At 48.1% G+C, this 26,068-nt stretch overlaps 1 protein-coding gene across 3 annotated transcripts in view; it reads left to right on the forward strand.

Annotated features, from left to right (window-relative positions):
* Positions 1-26,068, forward strand: part of Afap1 (actin filament associated protein 1) — a 135,132-nt gene that overhangs the window by 69,860 nt on the left and 39,204 nt on the right. For all 3 annotated transcript variants that reach the window (XM_029563425.1, XM_008832854.2, XM_029563426.1), the window contains 4 exons: positions 2,332-2,543; positions 6,383-6,562; positions 19,256-19,351; positions 22,041-22,122. In XM_029563425.1, the coding sequence (XP_029419285.1) occupies positions 2,332-2,543; positions 6,383-6,562; positions 19,256-19,351; positions 22,041-22,122 (570 nt within the window). The remainder of the gene's footprint in view (positions 1-2,331; positions 2,544-6,382; positions 6,563-19,255; positions 19,352-22,040; positions 22,123-26,068) is intronic.

The raw sequence follows: 26,068 nt of genomic DNA on the forward strand, positions 1-26,068 counted from the left end.
GAAAATATTTAAAAAATATCAGTCAACTCCCTGCCCTAAAGCAGGCTGTCTTTGTGAGTGGCTCCCAGGGCAGGATCACTGCAAAGTCCTGTGTCCCGTCACTGCCTGCCCTGTGCTGCTCACTGGCTTCTGTGCTGTTGCCAACACCCAGTGGCCACATGCTCTGGAAAGTAGTGTTTCCCAGGGTGCATTTTCCCTATGTCCCTTCTTAGACCTCTGGTTGGTGCCCAGCATATCCTCCAGGGAGGGGCTGGATGACTATCTCGCTCTCCCAGTGTCCTGCACACCTGGCTGTTAGTTCCAGGTCTGTGACAGTGTGAGCCTCTCTAGACAGTTGACGGTGTCCTACTCCTGTGTTCTTCTAGGGGACAGAGGCTATGTTCTGTCTCTGTCCTATAGCAAGGTGTCCCCACAGCTGTTAGTTCCAGGTCTGTGACAGTGTGAGCCTCTCTAGACAGTTGACGGTGTCCTCCTCCTGTGTTCTTCTAGGGGACAGAGGCTATGTTCTGTCTCTGTCCTGTAGCAAGGTGTCCCCACAGCTGCTGGGTTTTGGGGTCCTTGAAGTGTGGTGGGTGCAAACGGAACTGAAGACTTAATTTTCCTACATTTTTATTAAAATGAAGGTTAAAATGGCCCCAGTGACTGCCATGTATATAAAGAGGGGTGTGGAGCAGATGCAGGCACTGAGCGAGGGGCACCTGCTAGTGTGGAGGAGGGGTGAGATGAAGCCGCTTGTCTGTGGGGGCCAGTGGCTGATCGTCTGCCATTCTCTGTCCATTGTGGGTAACCAGGTGCTGAGTCCCCAGCACCTCTCTGATCAACTGGCCTCTCTTTCAAGACAGTCATAGCCCCACACCTCCTGTCAGTCAACATTACCGCAGGTCCCCATGAGGCTGTGCCATGTCTGTCACCTCAACTCCTGTCCCAAGCAGAGGCCACCTTGTCTCTCTAGTGTTTGCCTGAGAGCCGTCCTTGTCTTCTTTTCATGATTGAAAACTATACCTAGAATGCTTCTCTTTCCTCTCGTGAACATTTATTAAAATGCAGGCACAGCTACTGTGGCGTCAGTAAGAAGCGATGGCCAGCTCAGCCCCGTGAAGGCTGCCGCCTGCCACTTCTGCAGCTGTTTGCAACCCACCGTACCAGCCATAGCTTCTTGTCCATCAGTTATTTGCTGTTCAGGCCTTCCTCCCTCCAACAGCCTTCCAGTGAGTGACTGTAGACAGTCCCAGGGGAAGGGATTCAACAGCTTGTCACAGCCTGGCCCCAAGTAGGGATGTGCTGGTGACCATCGCTATGGTTTGCTGAGCACTGAGGGGCCGCTGTCCCTCTGAGGGCCCTGCACCTGTGGTGCAATCCAGGTGACAGCTCGCCCCTCTCTGTACCTGCTGTGTCCTTCCTTAGGTGCTGGGACATTACATGTAGCAAGATGGTCTCCCATCCCCAGGCTCACAGCCTGCTGTGGGAAGTGGAACAGGTGTGTGCGGTGAGGTGCAAGGTGTCTGTACAAGGCCTTGTGGGGACCAGGAGGGCCTTTGAGCAAGGCTGCTCAGGCTGCTGTCACAAGAACACCCTCTGCTGGTGACTCTATCTCAGCCCTAAGGCTGGAAAGCTGAAATCCTCGGCATGGCCTCCAGCTTCAAGGCTGCCTCCTGGGCATGGCCTCTGGCTTCAAGGCTGCCTCCTGGCTCTCCACTCTTTCTCCCTCTCCAGTCCTTTTGGCTTTGGACCTGACCCTTATGGTCATAGCCATATTGACAACTTATCTCATCTTAATTATAGCCCCAAAGCCCCATCTCTAAATACAATCATGTTAGGCTAAAAACGTCAGCACCTGAATCCCACATAGTTTGGGAAACTGTAACCTGGCCTGGGTGCTGATGTGCGACAGGATAAGGTACAGCATGTGGGGCAAATCCTAGTGACAGTTCCAGGGTGACCTAGAGGGGAGAGGTGACCTTGCCTGGATTCAAAGTGTTAGGAAGGGTCTAGTCAGCGGAAGGTCTTTAATCAAAGTGTGACACAGGACAGCAGAGTCCTACGTGGACAAGGAAGGGTCCAGGGTGGCAGGCCCAGGCAGAGTGTTTGTCATCAGGGGTGATATCAGCAGTGGCCTGTCCACAGGGAACGGTCTAAAGTAAGTATCAGTGTTTTAATGGTTGGGTTTAAAGTGTTTTACTGAGCTCCCCCTAAAGTCTTGGAGTTGCTTTCTTCAGGGCAGAAGCCCTTCCTCCCTGAAGTCCTTGGAGGTTGGAAACATGGTGAGGTGCTCCCGAGCCCGAGGGTGGGCTCTGAGGGTCACCTTTTACCTCTGCCCTGTCTCCTTGGCAGATTATGACTCCGACGCCATGAGCAGCTCCTACGAGTCTTACGATGAAGAGGAAGAAGACGGAAAAGGGAAGAAGACTCGGCACCAGTGGCCCTCGGAGGAGGCTTCTATGGACCTGGTCAAAGATGCCAAGATCTGCGCCTTCCTGCTGCGTAAGAAACGCTTCGGCCAGTGGACCAAGCTGCTGTGTGTCATCAAGGACACCAAGCTACTGGTGAGGAACCCAGTGTGGCTGTGCCATCCGTAGTCCAGAGCACAGGACTGCAACACCGACACTGCCCTGTGGGAGGGAAGTACTTGAACCTCGGCGGGCGCTGCCCAGCCAGTCTGGCACCTCTGCAGGGCCTGTGGTCTCCCCCAGAGCCCTTCCAGCCCTGCCGGGGCTGTGGCTTGTGTCCGTGGACGTGCCCAGCATTGAGACTGGCCAGAAGTTGCAAGATAGACTTTCTCATTTATAGTGAGTCAGGGAATTCCTCCCTGCCAGGTAATAGCAGTGGTGAGGAGCCTGTGGAGGAGTCTGGGGGAGGGCAGAGGGAAGGGAAATTCTTTTGGAAAACCTAAAGCCAAGTGTTTTTCTTTTCTTTTCCTTTTTAACTCAAGAGGTAGAGCAGGGATATGGAGAAAGTCACCAGAAGCAGGGACGGGAGTGCCGCTCACGTGGGGCTCCGTGACCCAGCAGGAGGCTTTAGGAACCCCAACTCCTGTCCATTTCCCTCCCTCTCTTCTCTCTCCTCTCTCTCTCCTCTCCCTTCCTCCTGTAGAAAACATGGCTATCTATCGTAGCTTTACAGTAACTTGTTTTTCAAATTATCCTCAGGAAACAATTATTCAAAAGCAAGTTGTTAAATCAGAAAACCAAAGAGCTTGTGTCTCTGCACCTCAAGTTTTATCAGGGCAGATAACACTGTTTAAAAGAAACCAACTGTCAACTGTGAATTAGGGGAGTCTTATTTTCCAGATTCTTAGAACATTGTCTATTTCTTAATGTTTTTGTTCAGCTTTTTTTTTTTCAAACAAGAGTACATATTTTTTCCACATGTGTGGCCTGAATTTCTTCCAAATTTAGAATATACCAGAAATGATGCCATAGGGGATTTTAAAGCATGAAAATATTAATATGGTCCTTATTTATAATCTGATGTAATAGCCCCAAGATGGGGCTGAATTATATAAATGCTTTAAAACGCATGTTCAACGCTCATGGGAAAGAGAAGTTTTTACATAGTGCAGGTGGCCTTCTGGTTGTATGTAAGGTCAGTAGTTTGGGGCCAGGTTCCTGGTTCCTTCCCTGAGCCCTCTGTTTGTCCTCCTCCTCCTTCCCTCCCTACTGTTCTCTGCCACTTGGCTTCCTCTGAAAGCCCTCTCTCAACGCCCTGATGACTGTAGTTTCATGTAGAGCAGCTGTAACTGTTGAAGATGAAATAAATGGAAAACTAGAGGAAAATGCTATTTTTGACAAGATGCAAGATCAAACTTTGCTTTTTGTTTGATTTTGGCTTTGTTATGACAGAGTCTTATTGTAAGGTTCAGTTAGGCCTCAAACTCACCATGTAGTCCAGGTTGGCCTTAAGTTCTCAATGCTCCTCACTCCTGAATCATAGGATTATAGGTAGGCACCACTACACTTGACTCAAAGCAATTTTTTTGTGAAGCTTTTTCATTCAGAAGTAACCTGTGACCCAATCATTCACATCTGTCGACATTTAAAAAAAAATTAACAAGGAGACCAAGTGCTTTCCAGACTTACCCAGCACAGGAAGCTCCGAACAGACCCAGGAAGGATGCTTGTCTCTCCTGATTGCCCTACCTGCCTTACCTTGGGTATCACTGTCACCCACTTCATTGACTCCAACTCTAAGTCCTTCCTTTCCATGTCTGGGTGACTCTACACCCAGGCAGTCACCCACCCCCAAGACTGAAACTCCCACTCCCTGGCAGGAAACACTGTCAAACCCATTTGGGGAGCAGCCTCTGTTGAAGGAACCTTGAGGCCTAGGTCACCCTCATTTCTCAGGGTCTGTATCTGGTGCTGAGAGTAAAGGCAACCTCAGGGGGGGGCAGCCCCAGTGGGGTCTTTGAGGTCCAGAGGGCCTGTGGGGTCCCCATGGACTCTCATTGTAGTTGTCTTCTCTCTTGCCCCCTCCTACAGACATTGTGTCTAGAATGCAGCCTTGTAAAAGCCCTGCCTGGAGGCAGCTGCCCTGAACTTGTCCCTTCCAAGATCTCCAGCATGCTATAGACAACTTAGAAACCTATAGGAAAGCTAGGCTATGACTTGCCTTTCTGACTCCTTCCATTGACTTTCATGTTTCCTCTCCTCCTCTTCTTCCTCCTCTTCCCCCTCCTCCTCCTCCTCCTCCTCTTCCTCCTCCTTCTCCTCCTTGTCCTCCTCCTCCTTCTCCTCCTCCCCCTCGTCGTCCTCCTCCTGCTCTTCCTCCTCCTCCTCTCTTGTCCTCCTATCTCTATTTCTCTTTGATTTCCAGTTGCCATGGGGTGAGCAGCTCTGCTCCATCCTACCTTCTCTGGCAGGATGTTTTGCCTTTCCTAAGGCTTAAAGTGATGAAGGCAGCTAACCTAAAGAGCTAAAACCTTTGAAACCCTGAGTCAAAATAAACCATTCCTCCTTTAAATGCTCTCTCAGGAATTTTGACACAGTGATGAAAATTTGGTAAGCATGGCATCATGGGATGCTTAGGAGCTTCCGTGTTTAGTCTCTAAACACCAGCAGCATCTCCTCCTCCTCCTCCTCCTCATCATCATCATCAGAGACAGGGTCTCCCTGTAGCCCCAGCTGACCTGGAATGCCATCTCACAGACGTAGACCTGCCTCTGCCTCCCAAGTGCTCATATCAAAGGTGTGCACCACTCTAGGCCCCACATTTCCCCCACTTATTAAAAATGCAGCACTTGCGAGGCAGAGGCAGGTGGATCTCTGATGTTCATACTGAAACGACTCATATCATCAGAGACAGGGTCTCCCTGTAGCCCCAGCTGACCTGGAATGCCATCTCACAGACGTAGACCTGCCTCTGCCTCCCAAGTGCTCATATCAAAGGTGTGCACCACTCTAGGCCCCACATTTCCCCCACTTATTAAAAATGCAGCACTTGCGAGGCAGAGGCAGGTGGATCTCTGATGTTCATACTGAAACGACTCATCTGCCTCTAAGAGGGGGACAGAAAGGACATGGGCAGAAAGCAAGAGATGCAGACTGTGTTGGGAAGTGCCTTTGTTACTTTCAAAGATTTTTTTTTAAAGTTATGCATATGGGACCTGAGCGATAGCTCAGTGGCTAAGACTACTGGTTCCTCTTGCAGAGGACCTGGATTTGATTCCCAGGACCCACCCATATGTCACTAACAACTGTCTGTAACTCCAGTTCCAGGGGATCCGACACCCTTTTCTGATCTCCACAGCATTGCATGACATGGGTACACTTACCTACATGAAGGCAATATACTCATACATATAAAATAAAAATAAATATTTTTAAAAAGTTATGTATGTGGATATGTGTCTATGTGGGAGGTATGTGTATGTGTGTGTGTGTTTGCCCATGGAGGCTAGAAGAAGCGGTCAGAGCCCCTGGAACTGGAGTTATAGGTAGTTGTGAGATAACTGACCTGGGTGCTGGGAACCAAGTTTAGGTCCTTTGCAAGAGTGGTATGTGCTCTTAAATACAGAGCCGTCTCTCCACTCACAAGTGTCTTCATCACTATACTGTCTCCACATTAGGTCTCTTTTCTATATTGCATTATTTGTGTAAAGGTAAGCGTATCCTCATGAAGCCTCACTAGAATACAACCTCCATCGAGTGCTGAATGGTGTCTCTTGAATCATGTCCTAGATGCTCAATAGACTTTGCTGGATTAACGCACTCACACATTTCTTGGCTGCGGCAGGAGAGTGAGGCAGCCAGGCTGCCCAGCGTCCCTCTCTGCCGTTGGCCCTCCCACAGCCTTCCAGCATTCAAGGTTTCACCATGTTGGGTTTTGGCATTGTTTCTGTTCATACTTCCTCACAGTATAAATTGGCTTTTCTTGTTCAATATAGTGCTATAAAAGTTCCAAGGACCAGCAGCCTCAGATGGAACTGCCCCTGCAAGGGTGCAGCATCACGTACATCCCGAAAGACAGCAAAAAGAAGAAACACGAGCTGAAAATCACCCAGCAAGGCACAGACCCACTCGTTCTCGCTGTCCAGAGCAAGGAGCAGGCTGAGCAGTGGCTGAAGGTGGGCCAGCCCTCCACCCCAGACCTCCTCCCTAGAACTTCATTTTGATTGGTATTTCCCAAGCATAGATGAATGGATTAAGTTGGGAATTTTGCCTTTTAAAAAAAAAAAATTAAGTTACATTTACATTTTTATTTGTGTGTGTGTGTGTGTGTGTGTGTGTGTGTGTGTTGCGTGTGTGTGCATGTCACCATGGGTGCCATAGGGTGCCATAGCAGGCCTGGGGAAGTCAGAAGACAACTTGTGGGAGTCTGGTCTCCCTTTCTACTATGTGAGTTTTAAGGACTGAGTTAGTCACCAGGCTTCGTAGCGACTGCCTTTACTAGATGGGCCTCCTCACCGGCCCCAAGTTTTGTTTTGATGGTGAGCAGGAGGCTGGCAGTCTCATGTACAGGCCCCATCTAGGGTGTTTCTCTTATGTTTATCTCCTCTAGTTTCATTTTATTGTACCTGGATGTGGATTCTTTTTCATTCTGCCCTGTGCATGTGCAGATGCCTTTTGGGGCCAGAAGAGGGAGTCAGTAGGCCGTTGTGAGATGCCTGATGTGGGAGCTGGAAACCAAACTCATACTCTCAATGGTCAAGCCATCTCTCCAGCTGAATATGAATTCTTCATTTATTCTACTTGGGATTGCTAATTCCTTGTGTTTGGGAAAAAAAAGAATTCAACATTTTTTAAAGCAGTGCTTTGCTCCCATTCCCTGAGACAGTATTTAAATGTTAGACTTTCTTAATTCTGTTAATATCATTTCATACTGACTTTCTTAATTCTGTTAGTATCATCACTTCGTATTTATTGTCCTTTTTATTTTTCTTTAATCTGGCTTGTGTTTTTCTTTTTTTGATATTTTATTTATTTTTATTTTGTATGTATGCATATTTTATGTGTATGCATGTATTGCCTGCATGTAGGTAAGTAAACCCGTGTCATGCAGTGCCCATGGAGAACAGAAGAGACTGCCGATCCCCTGGAACTGGAGTTAAGTTACTGACAGTTGTTAGCTGCCATGTGGGTGCTGGGATTTGAACCCGGGTCTTCTGCACAAACAGTGTTCTTAATTGCTGAGCCATCTCTCCAGCCCCCATGTTTTTCTTTTTTAAAAAAATATTTTTTTATTTTATGTGTATGAGTGTATTGCCTGCATATGTGTAAGTGCACCCATGTTGTGCAGTGCCCAAGGAGGTCAGAAGGTGTTGGATCCCCTGGAAATGGAATTACAGACAGTTGTTAGCCACCATGTGGGTGCTGGGAATTGAACCTGGATCCTCTGCGAGAGCAGCCAGTACTCTTAACCACTGAGCCATCTCTCCAGCCCTTATTTGATGCCTTCCAATTCACTGTTTCTCTCTTTAGTTGTGTCTAATCTGTTAAATTTGATTGGCTTGCTATGTTCTTAACTTTGGTTATGAAAGTTGTCAGTCTCTTGGGGCTGCTCAGCTGAATGCCACGGATGGGGTGGGTTTTTCAACAGCAATAATTTATTTTTGAGTTCTGGAGGGTGGAGCTTCTAAGGTCAAGGTACCTGCCGATTTGGTTACTGGTGAGGGCCCATGTTTTCATAGAAAACCAACTGCTCACTCTGTCCTCATGAGACAGAGGCAGCTGTAACCAATGGGCACTAACCCCACCCATGAGGGCCCCACCCATGACCTCACCACCTCTCCAGTGCTCATCCCCCTGACCCAGCCTCACTCTACTGAAAGTTGGGGGGCGGGTGTCTATAGTTTTAAATTCTAGAATTTCTAGCTTCTTTTTCAAACTGGAACTATCTTTTTTCCAGTTTTAAATTTTTTGTTAAACGCTGGGCTGTCTATGAATGGAATGGGCCTGGTGGTTCTGATTTGGCTTTTAGAAGAGCTTGGAGCTGGTTCCGCTGTCTGTTGTGTTTGTGCTAAATTACTGTATTTGAAAAGAAAATACATTTAACTAATTTTATCGCATCATTATTGGGTTTAACTCAGTATCATAAATATAATTCCATGGTTTTAGCATCTCACAGAGTCACGCAGCCATTACCATGAGACTTCCTTTATCCCACACGAGTTCTGTGCTCACAGGCAGTCACTCAACCTCTGTTCCCACCCTGCCCTAGGCCCAGGCAGTCACAGATCTGCCCTTTGCTCTACAGAGTCGGCTGTTGTTGGGTTTCTTGTCAGTGGTACCTGCTAAGCTTGGCCTCTGGGGCCCGTTTCTCTTGCTGAGCATCATTGATGTCTTATGAGGCATTCTGATTTTATCTTTACATAGTGTGTGGGAGGGTCCCGCTTCGCCCTTCTCCTACTGTCCGTCCAGACCATCTTCTTTTGCTTCTGCCACATGCTGGGGGGCACAAACTCCCCAAAGCTCTTTGATCTCATTTCGGAGCTTGAGATCCACAGCCCCCGGGTGACTTGACTTCAGCTGCAGCCACGTCAAGGCACTCACGTCCGTCCCACTGTTGCGGAGTTCTTCACCAGAGAAGACCACTCAGACAAAGTTTTGCTGAGTGAAAGTCTTTGCTGGCCAGCAGCTACTCCACAAGGGTGTCAGGCCAAGTGTATAGCCCCAAGCCGTCTCTAGAGTAAGCTTTTTTTTTTTTTTTTTTTTATATACAGAGAAACCATAACCAGGGGTGAAAAGTTTAAGTTCCCAAGCTCACAGGTGGAGAGCCCCTGTAACAATTTCTGTTCTATTAAGAAATAGTTACTGTTTTGCAGAAGCAAGCCAAGCATAACCTACAGAAGCCAAAAATCTGCAGTTAGCAGGCCCTCTCCAGGACATGCTGACCTGTTCCCAAGACAACTAGGGTTCAGCCGACATGTGTTTCCATACCCTGGGCCAACTGCATGATAATTTCAGTGACTAGCATCAGCCTAAACTTTAATACGGTGTAGCTGTGGTCAAGAAGGCACCCTATTACATCACCCTCACTTTGCAGCACACCCCTTGGGGTCCCCTTCTGACGGTGGGTGCCTTTCCAGGGACTTGTTCCTAGACAAAGACTGGGCTCAGCTTTCACTCCCTCATCCCACAGAGCTGTTGTAAGTGCTGTCTAGCCTCCTGGCTGCATCTTCCAGGGTGGCCCAGCTGGTAGTCCCTTTGGTCCCCTGCTCTGTAGCCCTTGGCCAGTGATTCCTCACACAATTGCTCCTCCTGCCTTTAGGAGGACGCTCTGCATGTTTGTCTCACTGTGCTAATCACCGCCACATAGGACATGGGCCTGCAGGTTTACCTCCATCATGGACCGAGCACCCATGGTGAGGACTGGGTGGAGGTGAGGCCCTCTGGGCACCCAGTGACCGTGGCCCCTGTAACGTGCAGTGTCAGTCACTTTTCTCATTGTTGTGAGAAAATGCTCAACAAAAGCAACTCAAGGCCTCAGAGTTGGAGCGTGCAGTCCATCAGGCAGGGAAGGCAAGCGGCTGGAGAGCGAGGTGCTAATCTCAGTGTCCACGGTCAGGAAGCAGCTGGAAATGGATGCTGGATCTTCTCTTTATTCTGCCCATGGGATGGTGTCACCCACATTTCAGGTGACTCTTCCCTCCTTAGCTAACCGTTTTGGAAGCACCATCATAGACATGCCCAGAGGTGTCTCAGGTGGTTTTAGTCACCTTGGCAGCAAAGATTACACCTGCTGTATCCAAGGAGCCATAAGCCTCGCTTCCCCACGGCTTCCAGGAACACACAGTAACTTTGCTTCCCTGAGGCTCCCAGAGCACACAGTCAGACTCCAAGGAACCATGAGCCTCGCTTCCCCATTGTCCCCAGTAACACACAATCAGACTACAGGACCATGAGCCTCACTTTCCAATGGCCCCCAGAACCACACAGTCAGACTCCAGGACCACAAGCCTCGGTTCCCCATGGCCCTAGGAACACACAGTCAGACTCCAGGACCACAAGCCTCACTTCCCCATGGCCCCAGGAGCACACAGTCAGATTCCAGAACCATGATGCTGTTTTGTTGGCCATACAGAGCAGCATATCGAGGTGGTCTGTTTATTGTTGGCAGTAGCTGTGGCTTTCTTGGGCTTTGTAATACTCAGGAGGCTGGGGAGAGGTCCTGCCAGTCCCAGACTCAGGAATCTCTCCTGCCTAGTTTGCCAGTTTGTGTGGTTTTCCAGACTGAGAACTTCACAGTGCTACAGGTCAGACCCATCGCTGCGGGGTCTCCAGAGCACATGAAGGTTCACAGAGGGCTTTTACACGCTTATTCTCTTGTGTGTGTGTGTGTGTGTGTGTGTGTGCGTGCGCGCACATGCGTGCATGCATGTGCACATGCATGTATGTAGGTACATGTGCACATGTGTCTGCATGCCTGTGCAGGCCACAGAACACACTCAAATGTCATTTCTCAGGCACTGTCTACCTGTTTTTCTGTGACAGTGAGGTAACCTGGAACTCACAAACTAGGCTAGACTGGCTCTCCAGTGAGCCCTAGGGACCCACCTGTCTCTGCCTCCCCAGCACTGGGCTTACAAGCACATACCACTGCACCCAGCTTTTGATGTGGGTTCTGAACGACCGGCCTCAGGTCATCTTGCTTGATGGCAATTGCTTTACTGATAGCCATCTCCCTGGTCCCTCACTGTAATCTCCTGACACTCTTTAAACGCCGCCCCCCCCCCATTCCCATGATCTCAGCCCATCCTTTCACTAAAGGGGAAGGTCCATGGGGGGTGAGATGCTTTCCTGATGACTGTTTCTTTCCTCGGGTCCTTCCTTCTCTTGGCTTTCCTCCTCTCCTTCCATTGTTAGTGTTAGTGTTCTTAGTGGAGAGCTTGGGAGGACCACCCCGAATCTCGAACTCCCTCCTGCTCTCCCTCTCTCTTCACGTGTGTGCTGAGCACCCTTTTAACTGTTGCTGATCTGACATGAAATCACTCTTAAGAGTCTTTGAGCAGCTGGCAAACAGACAATCAAAACTCTGCTCTTCCAAGATGCTGATGGAGTGGGATAATCTTGTATTCTGCTTCCCCAGCTGTGAGCTACTTGCAAACCGAGGTGCTTAGCTCATTTTAACCTGATGACTCAACTTATGAATGATAGTTAATTGCAAGAATTTAATTTTAGCATTTGTATTTCTTAAAAGGAAGTAAATACAGTGAGGTACATAATCTTTTCCCGAAGCGTTTGAATTGATTACCCTATTACCCTATGCTGTTGTTTCTATAACTTAGTACAGTACCAGAACCTGCCCCCCCCCAAAAAAATCCTGATTAGAAATGAAAGTCAAAAGTGGCTGTGGAGTGCTCAGCCCTAAAAGGAGCATCTATGTTGCCTACTCGGGGAACATCACAGAAGAGGGGCAGAAAGACTGAGAGTATCATGTAAGGGGTAGAGTGTTGTGATGTGCTGTCTTCTGGACAAGACAAGGCCATTACACAGCAGCTGTGGGGAGAGACTCACAAGGCCTCATCTCTCCCCGAGGGTTTGTGGGCAGGTAAAGGTTGCAGGGGATGGGGGGGGTCTTCAGTGGTGTAGCCGCTGACACGTTGCCTGTGCTCCCGTAAACAACCCCTCACTCATATTTTATTAACTAAGACTAATACAATTCATTGGATTGCAAGGGGAAAAACGCACAAGAGTAGTGGTAAGAGAGGATTGAGCTGGGAAGAGGAGGGGTCAGGGGGTCGGGGCAAGAAAGGGTTACCAAGGGTGAGCATCGTAAAAAACGATCAATGTATAAAATCTCACTAAGAAATCCATTATTATGTATAATTAATACTAATGTATGCTAGTGAAAATAAGGAAAAGAATGTCAAGTGACAAAGGCGTTTCAATCAGTTACAGAATTTAAAGTTTTTCAGGCAAGCAGAGCCTTAGGATAGTGCTGCTTCCATGTGCATTGTTACTCAGTTGCCTTATCAGAATGGTGATTTGATTTAATTTAATTTTTTAAAGAATTATTTTGTGTATGTATGGTATGTATGTAAGACTAAATTTATATGTAAGTATGTGTATGAATGCGTGTGTGTGGATACCACAGAACGGAAGTTAAAAGACAGAGGTCAAACTTTTGGGAGTCATTTTCCTCTTTCCATCAGGTCTGGTGCTTAAACTCAGCTTGTCAGGGTTGTGCCTCAAGTGCCTTTCCCGCCCAACCATCTTGCGGAGATTGTGGAGATTTTAAAAACAAGATTCTAGATGATTCAGATTCTTAGAGCCTAAAGGTCTTAAAATGTTTTGCTTTGTATCTTTTACATATTTCTAAGGCCCCAGGACTGAGACATGCCTCCCTGCTTGATTCTCTCCTAAAGGATCGTCTGCCAGTCGTCTCCAGAACTCCTGGTTCTCTGGCCTCCACTTCCCTTTGGCTGGGATTAGGGCTCTGGGGTGGGGTTAGCCTTTAAGAAGCACTCTCCCTTGCTTGTGCATGTGCTGCAAACAGTAACCGGGGTCTCGTATTTTAAATGAACCTCTGTGTAAACGGCTTTCAGTGCCACGTGCACGGCAGTATGTCACTCACTGTATGTTCTCCCGTGTTTGGCCTAAGTGTGTGTGTGTACTACATGCCCTCTCATGTGTCCTGTAGTTTCTTGAGTCTTGTGGGACTTTCTGGGTTTGGGGTACACACACTTACAGCTAGGTGTTGCCGAGGTTCTTTCCGGGGCATTCCGTAGACTCACACTTCTGCAGACAGTCTAGGAAGACAGTCGCTGTTCTGCGTTTTATCAGTGTCACGAGCTTATAAAGCAGACAGATGTACTTTCACATCCCTAGCACCCCTCCACTGTTTTCATCTGAACAGCGTTCCTGGGAGACTTTGGGAGAACTCTGCAGTGCAGAGAAGAGAGGCTGCCTCTTTGTGCTGCACAGCGTGTAGCACCCCAGGGCATGAGTAGGCAGAGGTAATACGTCTCCATTCACAGACACTGGGGTGGGGGGATCTCAGGCTCTGATACAACAGACACTGCATAGTAGGTGACTGAGGCAAGTGTCCATCATTCCACATTCTCACTAGTCTGCGGGTTCCCTTCCCAGAAAGTGCTGTTGCTTGCATGAAGCTTTTGAGTATTTGTAATGTTCCTGTGTGACCACATCAGTTTCCCTTACGAACAATGTAGTGACTAATGGACTGGGTTAGTAAACTTCTGAAGTTTTTGTTTGTTTGTTTGATTTTTGAGACAGGGTCTCACTGTAGCCCCAGATGGCCTGGAATTCACTATGTACTAGTCTGGCCTTGATCTCACAGATCTATCTGTCTCTATCTCCCTAGTGCTGGAATTAAAAGCATGCGCCATCACACCCATCTCAAACTTCTGAATTTTTATCATCCACTCCCCTCTGCCACTACCAGACAGGTGATGTGCCAACATTGTAATAAGGGTCAACCTTATTTGAGGAAGGGTCAGCCTCATACCATGGCATAGAATCCAAATCTTCATGCTTTTGAACCAAAAAGGGGGACACTGGTGGACACTGGGGGAACTTCACAGCACCTTGTGGTTTCAGACAGCATTAGGTGGTCCAAGACCTACACCGAGCATGGTGAGCTTGTATGTAAACACAGGTACAGTTAGGGTCCAGAACCTGCACTCACAGTACATGTGGTGAACATGTATATAAACATGGGCATACCCAGGGACCAGGACCTGTACTCACAATACACATGGTGAACTTGCATATAAACATGGCACAACCAGGGTCCAGGATCTGTGTTGATATTACACATGGTGACTGTGTGATGCCTTAGTCACTGGCAGACCTGCCATGATGCTCTCAATACACAGTAAAATAGCTCGAAAACCTCATTTCAACACTCATCTGGAGCTCCTGTTGGTCTGTTATGGTCGGGCCTGTCACATTCTCTGCTCTGCCTCAGCTTGTGACCTTTGCTTCCCTTTGCTCGTAGGGCCGGAACCTTGAAAGTGCTGTGACACAGTGTTTGTTGGGGCGGGGGGGTGAAGGTCTGGGTAAGGGTGATGGTCTCACACACTGTTCTGCGTGGTGAGCTTGAAATAACGTACGCCCTCTTTCTTCATTGTCTTGCTAGAAGTTAATGAGTTTATTGTTTATCTAGTTAACTTTTGCCTCTGCTCATTTTCATCTGTAATAGGTTTTATTTTCTAATTTACTTATGTATTATTTTCATTTTTTGAGATGTATCTTATCGTGTAACCCTGGCTGGCCTGGTACCTCCGTATAGTCCAGGCTGACTTCAGACTGGAGGTAATCCTCCTGCCTCAGCCTCCCAACTGCTGGGATTACAGGTGTATGCCACCCGCCTGGCACCTCTTAACTATTACTTTACTTTTGCTTTTTGATTTGTAAACTTTCAGATCTCTTAGAGAATATGTGTAGATACTGTTTTCCATCCTTTTTTCTTGTAGACACATTTAAAGAGCTTTCTTCTGAGCATAGTTCCAGCTGCTTCCTGTGTGTTTGAAATTTTGTGCTTTTGTTATTGTTTGAAATGTTTTATCATGTCTCCTGTGATTTCTTCTTAATCGATGGTTTTTTGACACTATATTGTCTGTTTTGCTAATTTAGCAGTTTTAAAATCTTAGCTGCTTGTTAAAATGATAATTTAATTCTATTGTAGACATATAGCTGTATGTGATATCATATCTTAGAAATTGAATATTTGATTTGTTCCTCAGAATTCCATGTCTCCTTGAACCGTGTACTGAGTGTTTGCTTGGTATACTGATGTGTGTATGTCTAAGATCACAGGCTAACTGACATGCTAGAATCTTATTCTTAACTAATTTATCTTTTTCAAACTATTAAAAAAGTTCACATCTCTATGACTCAGGTAGATTTTTCTTTTCAAATAAAAGCTCCTGTCAGCTGGGCCTTGTAGCCCAGGCCTATAATCCCAGTAGCCAGAAGGGTCGCAGATTCTAGAACTGCCTGGAATTACAGAATGAGTTTAAGGCCAGCACGGATAATTCTGTGAGATCCTGGTTCCAAATGAAAAGTGAAAGGAGGGTTGGAGACGCAGCTCAGTGGTAGAGTGCTTGCCCAGCAAGTGTGAAGCCTGCATTCAGTGCCCAGACAGGAACCTGGGAGCTGAGAGACTTCCTGGGGCCTTTATCTGTGATGCCTTGGGTCAGTTGAAGCTTCCCAGTTCCCTCTTGAGTGAAGATAATGTTGGTCAAAACTTCAGGGGGGAGAGTGCAAACATGATCTAAACACACTTTTAGAACTGCAGTAAGGGAATAAAATATGAAGATGTGATACCGTCCCTCACCACTGCGAGTCCCTACGGAAACTCTGTGGACTCTCTAATAGGAATTGTTTTATGAGAAAGACGAGCCTTCAGCAGCAGAGGCTGAGGTTACCCCGTGTTGCTCAAAATTTACGACCCAGGCTTGGATATTTTGAAATACAGTTGTAGTGTAACAACTAAAATCCTGCAGAGGACTACAGCTTCGAGGATCCAATGCCTAGCCTCTGAGAGCATCTGCACTCATGTGCACATACCCACATACATATGATTAAAAATAAAATATTAAATGGTTTTTTAATCCTTTATGGGAGTGGTGAGATGGCTCAGGGGACAAAGCCACTTGCCGTGTAGGTCTGGCAATCTGACTTCGATCCCTGGAACCCATGTCAAGGTAAACAGAGAGACTTGACCCCATAAAGTTGTCTTCTGACTGTCACGTGCACGTGCGCGCGTGCGCGCACACACACACACACACACACACACACACACACACACACTTACTAAATAAATAAAAATAAATCTTTAAAAAATTCTTTAGTGGTTGGAGAGATGACTCAGAAGTTAAGAGCACTGGCTGCTCTTGCAGAAGAACCAGATTCAAATCCCAGCACCCACATGGCGGCTAACAACTGTCCATAACTCAAGTTCCATAACTTCTGTCCTCTGCAAGCATTGCATGACACAAGTGCACTTACACACTGTATGGAGGCAATACACTCATACATATAAAAATAAATAAATAATCCTTTAAACTAGAGCGTACTTTGTCAGGTATGGCAAACACAAGGTGACATCTAACCAACACGTGACATTGCTCATCCTTCAGGAAGGCGCCATCCAAGCTGTGTGTCCTGTCTTGCCACGTCCAACACCAGCAGCCCTTGTCAGGATCAACTCTGTGTGTGTGTGTATGTGGTGTGTGTGCGTGTGTGTGTTTGTATGCACATGCGTGCCTGTCGATATGCTCACATTGTATGCAGAAGCTGCACACATGGCCTCTGTGAAGGGTCAAATGAAAGACAAGAGCTAATATTCCCAGAAACAGAGTGTTTGGGTTTCCATAAGAATGTGCAGAGATTGTTTCTGGGGAGGAAATCCCACAAACACAGAATGTTGTTTGGAGGAGTTTTGATTTTGAATTCAATGCAATTCTCTTAAATAGACGTTGAGTTTATGTCATAGGACATGACTCTTTCAATAGAAACGCACTGAAGAGTTTATTCAGAGTCTGAGTGGCGGAGTCTTCATTTATCTTTTTGTTTGTTTTATTTTGATTTTTGAGACAGGGTCTCCCTGCCGCCCCAGCTCGCCTGGAACTCACTATGTAGACCAGACTGGCTTCAATCTCACAGAGATCTGCCTGCCTCCTAACCATGCCCAGCTCATTTGTCATTTTGTGAGTGGGTCCTGCAGGTGCCTTTGGGCAGTAGCTGGAGATTCAGGGAAGGACATTGCGTGAAGCACCCCGTCTGCCCCACTGGTGGAAACCCCCTGGGAACAAGACTGGCTGTGCTCACTTTCCCTCTCAGAGCGCTTTCTCTGTGGTCTGGACCTGCTGACAGTTAAGACTGGGAAGGCCAGTGTCTCATGAGGCTGCATGCCTTCTGTGCTCTTGACTGGGGCCCACATGCATGTCTGGGTCTTTCTGGGCTGCTGTGTGCCCATCCCCTTCCGAGCACTGTGGGATACCTGGTTTCGCTCCACAAGGAATTTGAGAGAGAAGTGAATTTTTGGAGAAGCAGGATGTAGAGGCCAACTCGTGGCATTCTGAACTTAGGGTGTGTGAGCTGGGCTCTCTGTAGCCGCCTCTCAGGAGGGTTGGCCTGTGTCAGCTCTGATGACCAGGTGGTTCCATCTTCCTCTGGAGAGCAGGGCCTGGTCTGGAGGGGAGCCCCAAGTGGAAGTGTTCATATTGGTGTGACTTCGTGTGACTCTGCTAAGGAGAGTAAGCTCAGTAAGAGACCCAGCCTCACTCAGGTGGTGAGTGGGAGCTGGGCTTAACCCCCAAAGTTCAGGGGCTTTCCATCCTACAGAGAAAGGATAGTCTTGTCCTTAAACCTAATGACAATGTGCCTGTCACTTGAAGACTTAATTGTTACTTTGGGGCAGGAAATTTAGCATGGTAGTGAGGGGAGCCTTTTCTTCTTGCTGCCTGGGGAAGGTACAAGGGCAACTGAGTTTGAATCCCATTGCAGCTTAGTTCCCAGACTAGAGGAGGGTGTGCTAACTGCAGAGGTGAAGGTGGAAGCCTGGAACACACTGCTTTACCACGCCAGGCCTCACGTAGATGATGCATGAGCCCAGTGACCATGCAGGGAGTGTCTGAGAAGTCACATGTTCCGGGATTGTGACCTGTCCTCTGGCAGTTCCCAGAGTCCTTTTCTGAACTCTCAGCATAAGTCAGAAGGGTGTTCAAACTAGAGAGCTGCCATCTGTGCAGGTGTCTGTGCCTCGGACATCCTGCACACAGGACTCCCCTTTTCTCCACTTGGCTATAGTCCTGCAAGACTGGGCATCTCAATGCCATCCTTTGCTAATGAGGAAACTGAGGCCTGGAATGATTAGTTTCTTCCCATCAAAGCAGCAAAGCTGGTGACTGGTGTTCTGGCCTCCTAATTCTCTGGGGCAGTGGAATCAGTTGGGAGTGTTCTCAGACCCCAGCGTGACCAGCTTTCCTGCGCTCCCACTCACGCTATGCTCAGAAAAGGATCACAGCGGAACCCTTCCTTTACAGAGCTCCTCCCGCCAGCCAGGGCCTCCCACCCTCTCTCCTTCCCTCACAGAGGCCCTTGCTGCCTGGCTGCTGTGGCCTCCCTGCTCCTCTCCTTCCTGAACCCTGTTCTGCTCCTTTGAGGTCCCCCCTCTTTTCCTGTGTTCCTCTGTCTCCTTCCCTAGATTCTCTTCTTTATCCTTAAGTGTGGGGTAGAGAGAGCAGAGCACACTTGGTCTTTTCTGTCAGTTCACATGGCCAGAACCTTCTGGTGCTTGGTTCAGAGCTTGCCTGTCACCCTGGGAAGGGCTGTGAGACCCTTGACCTAAGGCAGCTGCCCACCTTCTTATGAAAGGAGCACATATTATTCTTGTAGCTCTTCAGGATGTCTGACATCACATTCATTTTTTTAACCTTTATTTTTATTTTTAAGTGTGCGTGTGTGTGTGTGTGTGTGTGTGTGTGTGTGTGTGTTTGTATCTGTGTATATGTGGGAGTGCAATGCCTGCAGAGGCCAGAAGAGGGCATTAAATTCCCTGGAGTGGTTGTGAGCTGCCCTCCATGGGTGTGGAGGAACGCAGGTCCTCTGCAAGAGCAGTGCATGCTTTTAACCATTGAGCCATCTCTTCTGCCCCTTTCATCTTGTTGATGATGTTTACTGCTTGTGATGACATCTTAAAGTGGAATGGAACTTTCTAGAGAACCAGAGTACATTTTTTCCTGCCATTTCCCCATAATCTTTGTCAGTACTGGGACTAGACAAAGTTCACCCCTTGCCTGAGTATCTCTACCTCTGAGCAGACTCAGAGCGTGTTTCCACTCCCACAGGTGATCAAGGAGGCCTACAGTGGCTGCAGTGGCCCTGCGGATCCTGAGTGTGTTCCCCTGTGCAGTGCTCCTGTGAACAAGGCAGAGCTGGAGAAGGTAAGGGTGTGTCTCGGAGCAGCGACCTTGTGGGAGATTTGGCATGTAACCCTTTTTGTTCTGTTAATGGTTTTAATTTTCAGTTGATACAAATGAATTGCACATATTTATGAGGTACAGTGCAGCATTTCAAGCATGTATGCAACGCAGTGGTCAGGTTAGGGTGACCTGCACGTCTGCCACCTCAGCCCTTGATTGCTTTGTCCATTATTGCTGAAAGTTTTAATTTTATTCTCTGAAAACTACATTGCTTCCAGATGAACATGCTGACAGTCCTGCCTTCTGTCCATTTTCTTTTAACAAGCATTATTATTATTTTTTTGTCTTTTTGAGACAGGGTCCCCCTGTAGCCCCAGCTGGCCTGGATTTGCTATGGAGACCAGGCTGGCCTCGACCTCACAGAGATCCTCCTGCCTCTGCCTCCCAAGTGCTGGACTTAAAGGCGTGCACTACCACGCCCAGCCCCTTTTGTTCTTTTTTGAGACAAGGACTCATTATGCAGCACTGGTTGGCCTCAAACTCACAGGGATCCACCTGTCTCTGCCTCTCGAGTGCTAGGACGTGTGTGCCACCATGCCCAGCAGGATGTTTTCTGTATGTGTATGAATGTTTTGTCTGCATCCATGGACATGCACCACATTCATGCAATGCCCAAAGAGGCCAGAAGAGGGTGTTAGATCCCTGGGAACTGAAGAATAGATGGTCCTCAGCTGCTGTGGGTTACTGGGAACTGAACCCAGGTCCTCTGCAAGAGCAGCCAGTGTTCTTAACTGCTGAGCCATCGTTCCACCCACACCTGTCCATTTTCAGAGCCTGCTTTGAACTAAGCCCCAGGGAGTCATCTCCGCAGAAGTCATCTTCATACTTTTGTTTTATTCCCAGCAATGTGGGAAGACTTAAAGGTGGGAATGATCTGGTTTAGTCATAAACTAGTAAATGAGGTCTGAATGCAAGTGTGTCTACTTGCAAAATACAGTAAGCACTTCACAAACATACCTTCCAACGGTTCGCTCATGACCAGCTGGGGTCCAGCTCTGTGTCCCTCTGCTGGATCCCAGCAGTGAGTCCTAGTGCTGGAACGGAACGCAGCACTCTGGGTTGGGAAGCCTGTGTTCTGCACCCTCCTGCTTGCCACGGATGTACAGGCCCCGCACTGTTGTGCCCCCTCCCCTGCCTGCCTCCTCTTGCACTTTGTACATAACTGATACTGTTTCTTTGGAGACCCCTGGCTTTGTACCATGAAGTCTTCTCTTGGCAGCCTGTATCTCTATGACTTTCCAAGCCCCAGCCAGTGGACGTAGATCCTTTTTTCGGTCTGTCCTCATTCTCCAAAGAAGCTGAACCAATGGTTTGTGTGTGTGTTTTAAGAGCTGCTCGCACAATGTAAGTCCACTCCCAGCTGCGTCAGCAGCAGGCAGAGCAGTGTCTGATGGAGAACCCACTCTCACCCAGAGAGCCAGGTTGCCTCTCACAAGTTCTCACCTGACTGGGATGAGGCCCATGCCATCATGAGGGACCATCTGCCTACTCAGAGCTCATATTTAAGCCCTCTGGAAACACCTCCGTGCCATACATAAAATTAACCATCTTAGATTTTGACAGGACAGCCCTGTTCTCTGAGTATAAAATGAAATCATACTTATTTTATAAAATTCAGCAAGTTCATAGAAACATGAATAGGGACTAAAGTCACCCATGAGTCTGTCCTGCAAGAAGGCAGCCTTCTTAAAGGCGCCATGCGGTCAACCAGGGTATTTCTGGTTATTTATTTCTTTTGTAGTTCGGTTAACCTTACACAGTAAAATTTCTTATACTTTTACTATTATTGGCAATTTTACAGGTTTTTAAAAATGCATAACAAGGATCTGCAGTTTTGTACTTTGATCAGCTAGGTAACAGATCTGTCTGGCTCTTGTCACTTACAGAGCTGTTCTGTCCCTCCATGATGCTGTGTAAATAAAGCTGACATCTTTTGCACAAGGGTTTGTTGCTTTCCTCTGCCTGTTATCTGAGGAGAGATTCCTGGGGGCTAAATTCCCAGACCAGTGGACAGGCCTGGGCTTTCTTTGTTCTTTGACGGTTTTGACTCATGCTGCTGATCGAATTGCTTTACTTCCTGTCTCTGGGCCCCCGAGTTCTTTCGCACACTCCCATCAGAAGTGGGGATCTCCTTTCCTGATCTAGGGGGCTGAGACCCTCCTGGGTAGGGATGAAAAGGGTCCAGGTGTGCATGGCAGATTGCTCACACTAACATGGAGGCCCTTACACCCCAAAGTCTAGACAACCAGGCAGAAGCAGTGAGCAGTGCCCCCTTTGAAAGTGCTGATAAGTCACTCGTTTCCATTAGACCCACTTGTTACAAGCAAGAACTTGATGTTCCAGTTGTTGGTCAGTGACAGGAGGGAATTAAGTGGACGATGGAATTTTTTTCTGCAAGGGGAATATGGCTTGGTAATCCTATCGAAATCAGCCTGGCACCATATCTGTGCTGTGTGGTGCAGCCACAGCGAGTCATTTCCATTTGTTTTTGATGATTTCAAAGCTTCACAGTGATCTCTCCGGCCGCTGGTCAGTGTTGGGTTGAGAACCCTGCCCACATTTCCTTTCGCTTTTGAGGTAACTTTTCATAGGTGCAGCGTCATGGGGCTTGCGTGGCCGCTGAGAGAATAACACTGCTGTGTCCTTACAGAAACTGTCTTCAGAGAGGCCCAGCTCAGATGGGGAGGGCACTGTGGAAAATGGAGTCACCACGTGTAATGGAAAAGAGCAAGGTGAGTTTCCTCCCTGGATGCCGTGAGTGTATGAACTTAAGAAACAGTGGCCGCTGGGAAGGGGGAGTGTGAGGGACCCAGAAGCATCAGCAGTGCAGGTGGCACCTTTCTGTCCTGCTGAGAGAGCACAGGGAAGGCCTCAAGGCTCACACCAGCCCCAGACCTTTGCCTCCCGTCCTGTCTGCTGGACCTGGGCCAGGGCTGGTGCCTGTGCTACCTTCCTTCCGCCCTGAATACGACTAGCAGGTGATTCGTAGAGGACAGCTTCCCAGTGTAGAGTCTCAGACAATGAGCAGGGGCCCCTCCTACCTGCTGTGCCTGCGTTCCTCCAGTGACGAGCCCACACTTCCTGAGGACGAGCCTTGGGTTCTCCCCTTGACCACCAGGGGCCAGGAGCATTCAGACTTCTGATCTAGCTACAGATTCTCTGGAGCCATTTTTATTTTACCTGTGTTTAAATAATTGTTAAATCATGGAAGATACACATACTACAGAATTTACTGTCTTCAACCATTTTAAGTGTCCTGTCGGCTTTCAACACGAGTGTGGTGCTGTGCTGCCATCACCTGCATCTGTCTCCAGAGCCTTCCATCTCCCCAAAATGAAACCACCTCCGTGAACAATAGTCCCTCATCCCCTCCCCAACCGCTGTTCTACTTTGTCTCTGTGGGTTGACACGGGTCCTCGTGCAGACGGACGTCTGCGGTGCTAACAACTTTCAGCTGCCCTAGTCTCCCCGGTTTTTCCAGTGTTGTGGTTTGCATCGGCTTTTCTTTCCTTTTCAGTACTGAGTAATATTCTGTTGTATAGGCTCATTTCGCTGTCCATTCATCTGTCCGTGTGTGTTTGTGTTGCTTCTGCCTCTTGACCCAGTTGAACGTGCTGTGCAGACATTGAAGTCTCTGTTTTAAACTTGGCTTTTGTCAATACAGATTTCATTCAGTATAGTCCTTCTTGAGTTTTTATTTAGAATTTTATTTATTTATATTTTTATGTGTTTGAGTGTTTTGCATGCACGTATGTAAGTACACCACATATGCACACATGTGTATAGTGTGGAGGAGGCCAGAGGAGGGTGTTGAATCTGTCTTGAATTACAGATGGTTGTGAGTCACCATGTGGGTGCTGGGAACCATCTCAGGTCCTCTACAAGAGCAGCCAGTGCTCTTGACTGCTGAGCTATCTCTCCAGCCCCCTCACTGTGAGTATTGATAAACACCTCCAGGCGAGTGACAATGACCACAATCAGGAGAGAAACACCTCAGCCACCCTAGTGTCCTTCATGTGCTCTGTCACTTTTGCCCCATCTCTCCCCAGGTAGCGGGTGATGTTTCCTGCCTGTGCTTGGCTTCATGGGTGTACATTTCTCAAGGGCTTCTTCTCATAACTAAGTGTATGTGAGATTCACCGTGTCAAAGCTGTGGGGTAGTATTCCCTATGTAGATGAATCCTACTAGTTACCCACTGACCAATCTCAAGACCCACAGGAACCAAGGGCCCATTCTGACTGACACGTGGGGACCTGGAAGCCATTCTGACTCCAGGCAGACCTTTGTATGAACATGTGTCCCCAGGTCCCCTGGGGAACTATCCCGCAGTGGTGTAGCAGGGTCACATAGTCTGTAGGGAAGGCCTCTCCTGTCTGGCCTTGCAGCCTTTACCTGTGTTGCACAGGTGTGTGGTGGTGTACAGCTGTGGCCTCCCCAGTGGCTCACAGTTTAACCTGCTGGTCATCCGTGTCGTCTTTGGCTGGATAGCTCCTTAGATCCTGCACCCATGTTTCTGTGGGGTTGTTTGCTCCTATTGGGCTTTGCGGGCTCTGTACAAACACTGCGTACAAGTCCTTTGCCAGATGCGTGTTCCATACAGGTCACTCCCCATCTGTGGCCCGGCCTTTAATTTCCTGAATGGTCACTAAAGTGAGCGTTTTGAGTTGAGAGCAGCGCAGCAAGCTGTGGGAAGCCGAGCTGGTGGACCCAAGGCTTGGCTGCTCAGGCGGGTCCTGGTCTAGGTGGCTCACATGTGACAAGCACTTGCCCCAGGGAATGAATTGTCTGAGGACACTGTAGCCCAGACAGTCCAATCTTTTGCTCTGAAAGGTTCACTCCAAAAGGTTGCACTGTCTCTCCCTTCCTTGTGGTTTTCTAACTCCATCTGAGTGGAGTGTAATTTTAGTTCTGCCCGTTGGAAGCCACTTGGCGTAGTATATTATCTGTGTGGAAGGTGTGTTGTCTGTAACAAAAACCTCAGAGCAGGGAGGCTGTCTTTAACCTCGCCCTGAGGCACAGCACCCTGCAATCTCTACGCGCCTGCTTTTCTGTTTTGATTGTTTTTTTCTTTTTGATTTTGGGTTTTGTTCTTTCTGTTGTAAGATGGAGTCTTTTTATGTTGTCTAGGGTCATCTTAACCTCCTGATCTCGGGTGGTCCTCTAGCCTCAGCTTCCCAAGCTGGAACACCACAGGCACCACCCTCCCAGGCTCCCGACTCACTGTTGAGGTGCGGTAGACAACAGCTTGGTAGCTTCTCCTTGTTTCATGTCTCTTCACCTGTGAACCTGTGCGGCTAGGGTCTGTGCAGTACTGTCTGTTGGGTGCGTATGTAGGTTATATATCTGTCCCTAGGAATCTCTTCTTCTCTTTTTGAAATTTATTTAATTTTTAAATTATTCATGTGTCTGTGAGTGTATGTGCACGTGTGCGTTAGTGCTTGTGGAGGCCAAAGGTCAAATCCTTTGGTGTAGGAGTTATAGGCAGTTGTGATCTGCCCAGTGTGTGTGCTGGGCACTGAACTTGGGTCCTCTGGAAGACCAGCACTCACTTTTAACCACTGAGACCTCTCTATAGCCTGAGAGCAGCTTTGTGCATTTTGGAGTGCACAGGTGACCTGCTTACACATTTTTCTTTCTTCTGGCCCTGTGCTTTTCATAATGTAGCTGCTCTTTGAAGATCACAAAGGAACGTTGTGGTTCAGCACCCTCACCTGCTGCTCACTTTGATCTACTTCCTAAGGGAGAGATGCGAGCTGAGCTGTCCTTAGTTGTTGTACTGTTCTGTCCTGGCCACAGAGAGGAAGCCTGGGCTCCAGCGTGCTGCCTCAACACTGTGTTCTCAGCAGAGACAGTGCTCAAACCACAGCTTGCCACTGAGATGCCCATTGAGATGCCCATTCCTCCTTTTAATATGGAGCTGCTATGTAGACAGCAGACAGTGTGATTTCTGGTTGGTCAGTGACCATCCTGTTGATCCAGTAGATGATGTGGGAAAAGGTGACCAGAGGTCCTGGACCAGTGCTTGTGGGAATGGTGTCTGTCTGTCTCAGCCAGTGCTATGTGCCCTTGAGATTTAGTCATTGCTGGAGGTCTGTGGGTGGATCTGTTACAACAACAGCTCCATGGTGTTGTGTCTCCCGTCCCTACTCCCCCAGCCTAAACAGAAAGCGTTTAATTCCCACTGCTGTAGAAGGACATGCAATGGCCTGGGTCTGTGGCCTTCGCAGAACTAAGATGTGCAGCACTGGCTCTCGGCCGTTGTCACTGAGGCTTAAGCGCCTGATTTCCACTGTCTCTGCTGTTTGAAGCCGTCCATTTGTCTGCCATGTAACTTTATTGAGTTGAGAGTTCTCAGTCCTCAGTTTGGCAATGTGCTAAATTCTGCCTTTCCCATCCTCAAATGGCCTCACGGAGTTCTTAGTGGATTCTTCTCATGCCCTTATACAGTTGGACTTTTCTTCAAAGGATGACCTGACGTGCAAAAAACAAACAACAACAAAAAACCAGTGGATATTCAAGGAATTGGAGCGTTCGCTGTTCCGTGCTTCAGCGTCCAGCAAGGCTTTCCTGGCGGGAGCCTGTCTCAGTTATGTCGATGAGGCACACTGCCTGTAGCAGAAATGGCCCAAGTGTCCAGGCTGCTGTCTAGCGGTGGAGGACCTGGGTCTTCCCACTGA

This window comes from Nannospalax galili, unplaced genomic scaffold (genome assembly GCF_000622305.1).
Source record: "Nannospalax galili isolate Female #2095 unplaced genomic scaffold, S.galili_v1.0 scaffold436, whole genome shotgun sequence".
NCBI classification, from domain to species: Eukaryota; Metazoa; Chordata; class Mammalia; order Rodentia; family Spalacidae; genus Nannospalax; species Nannospalax galili.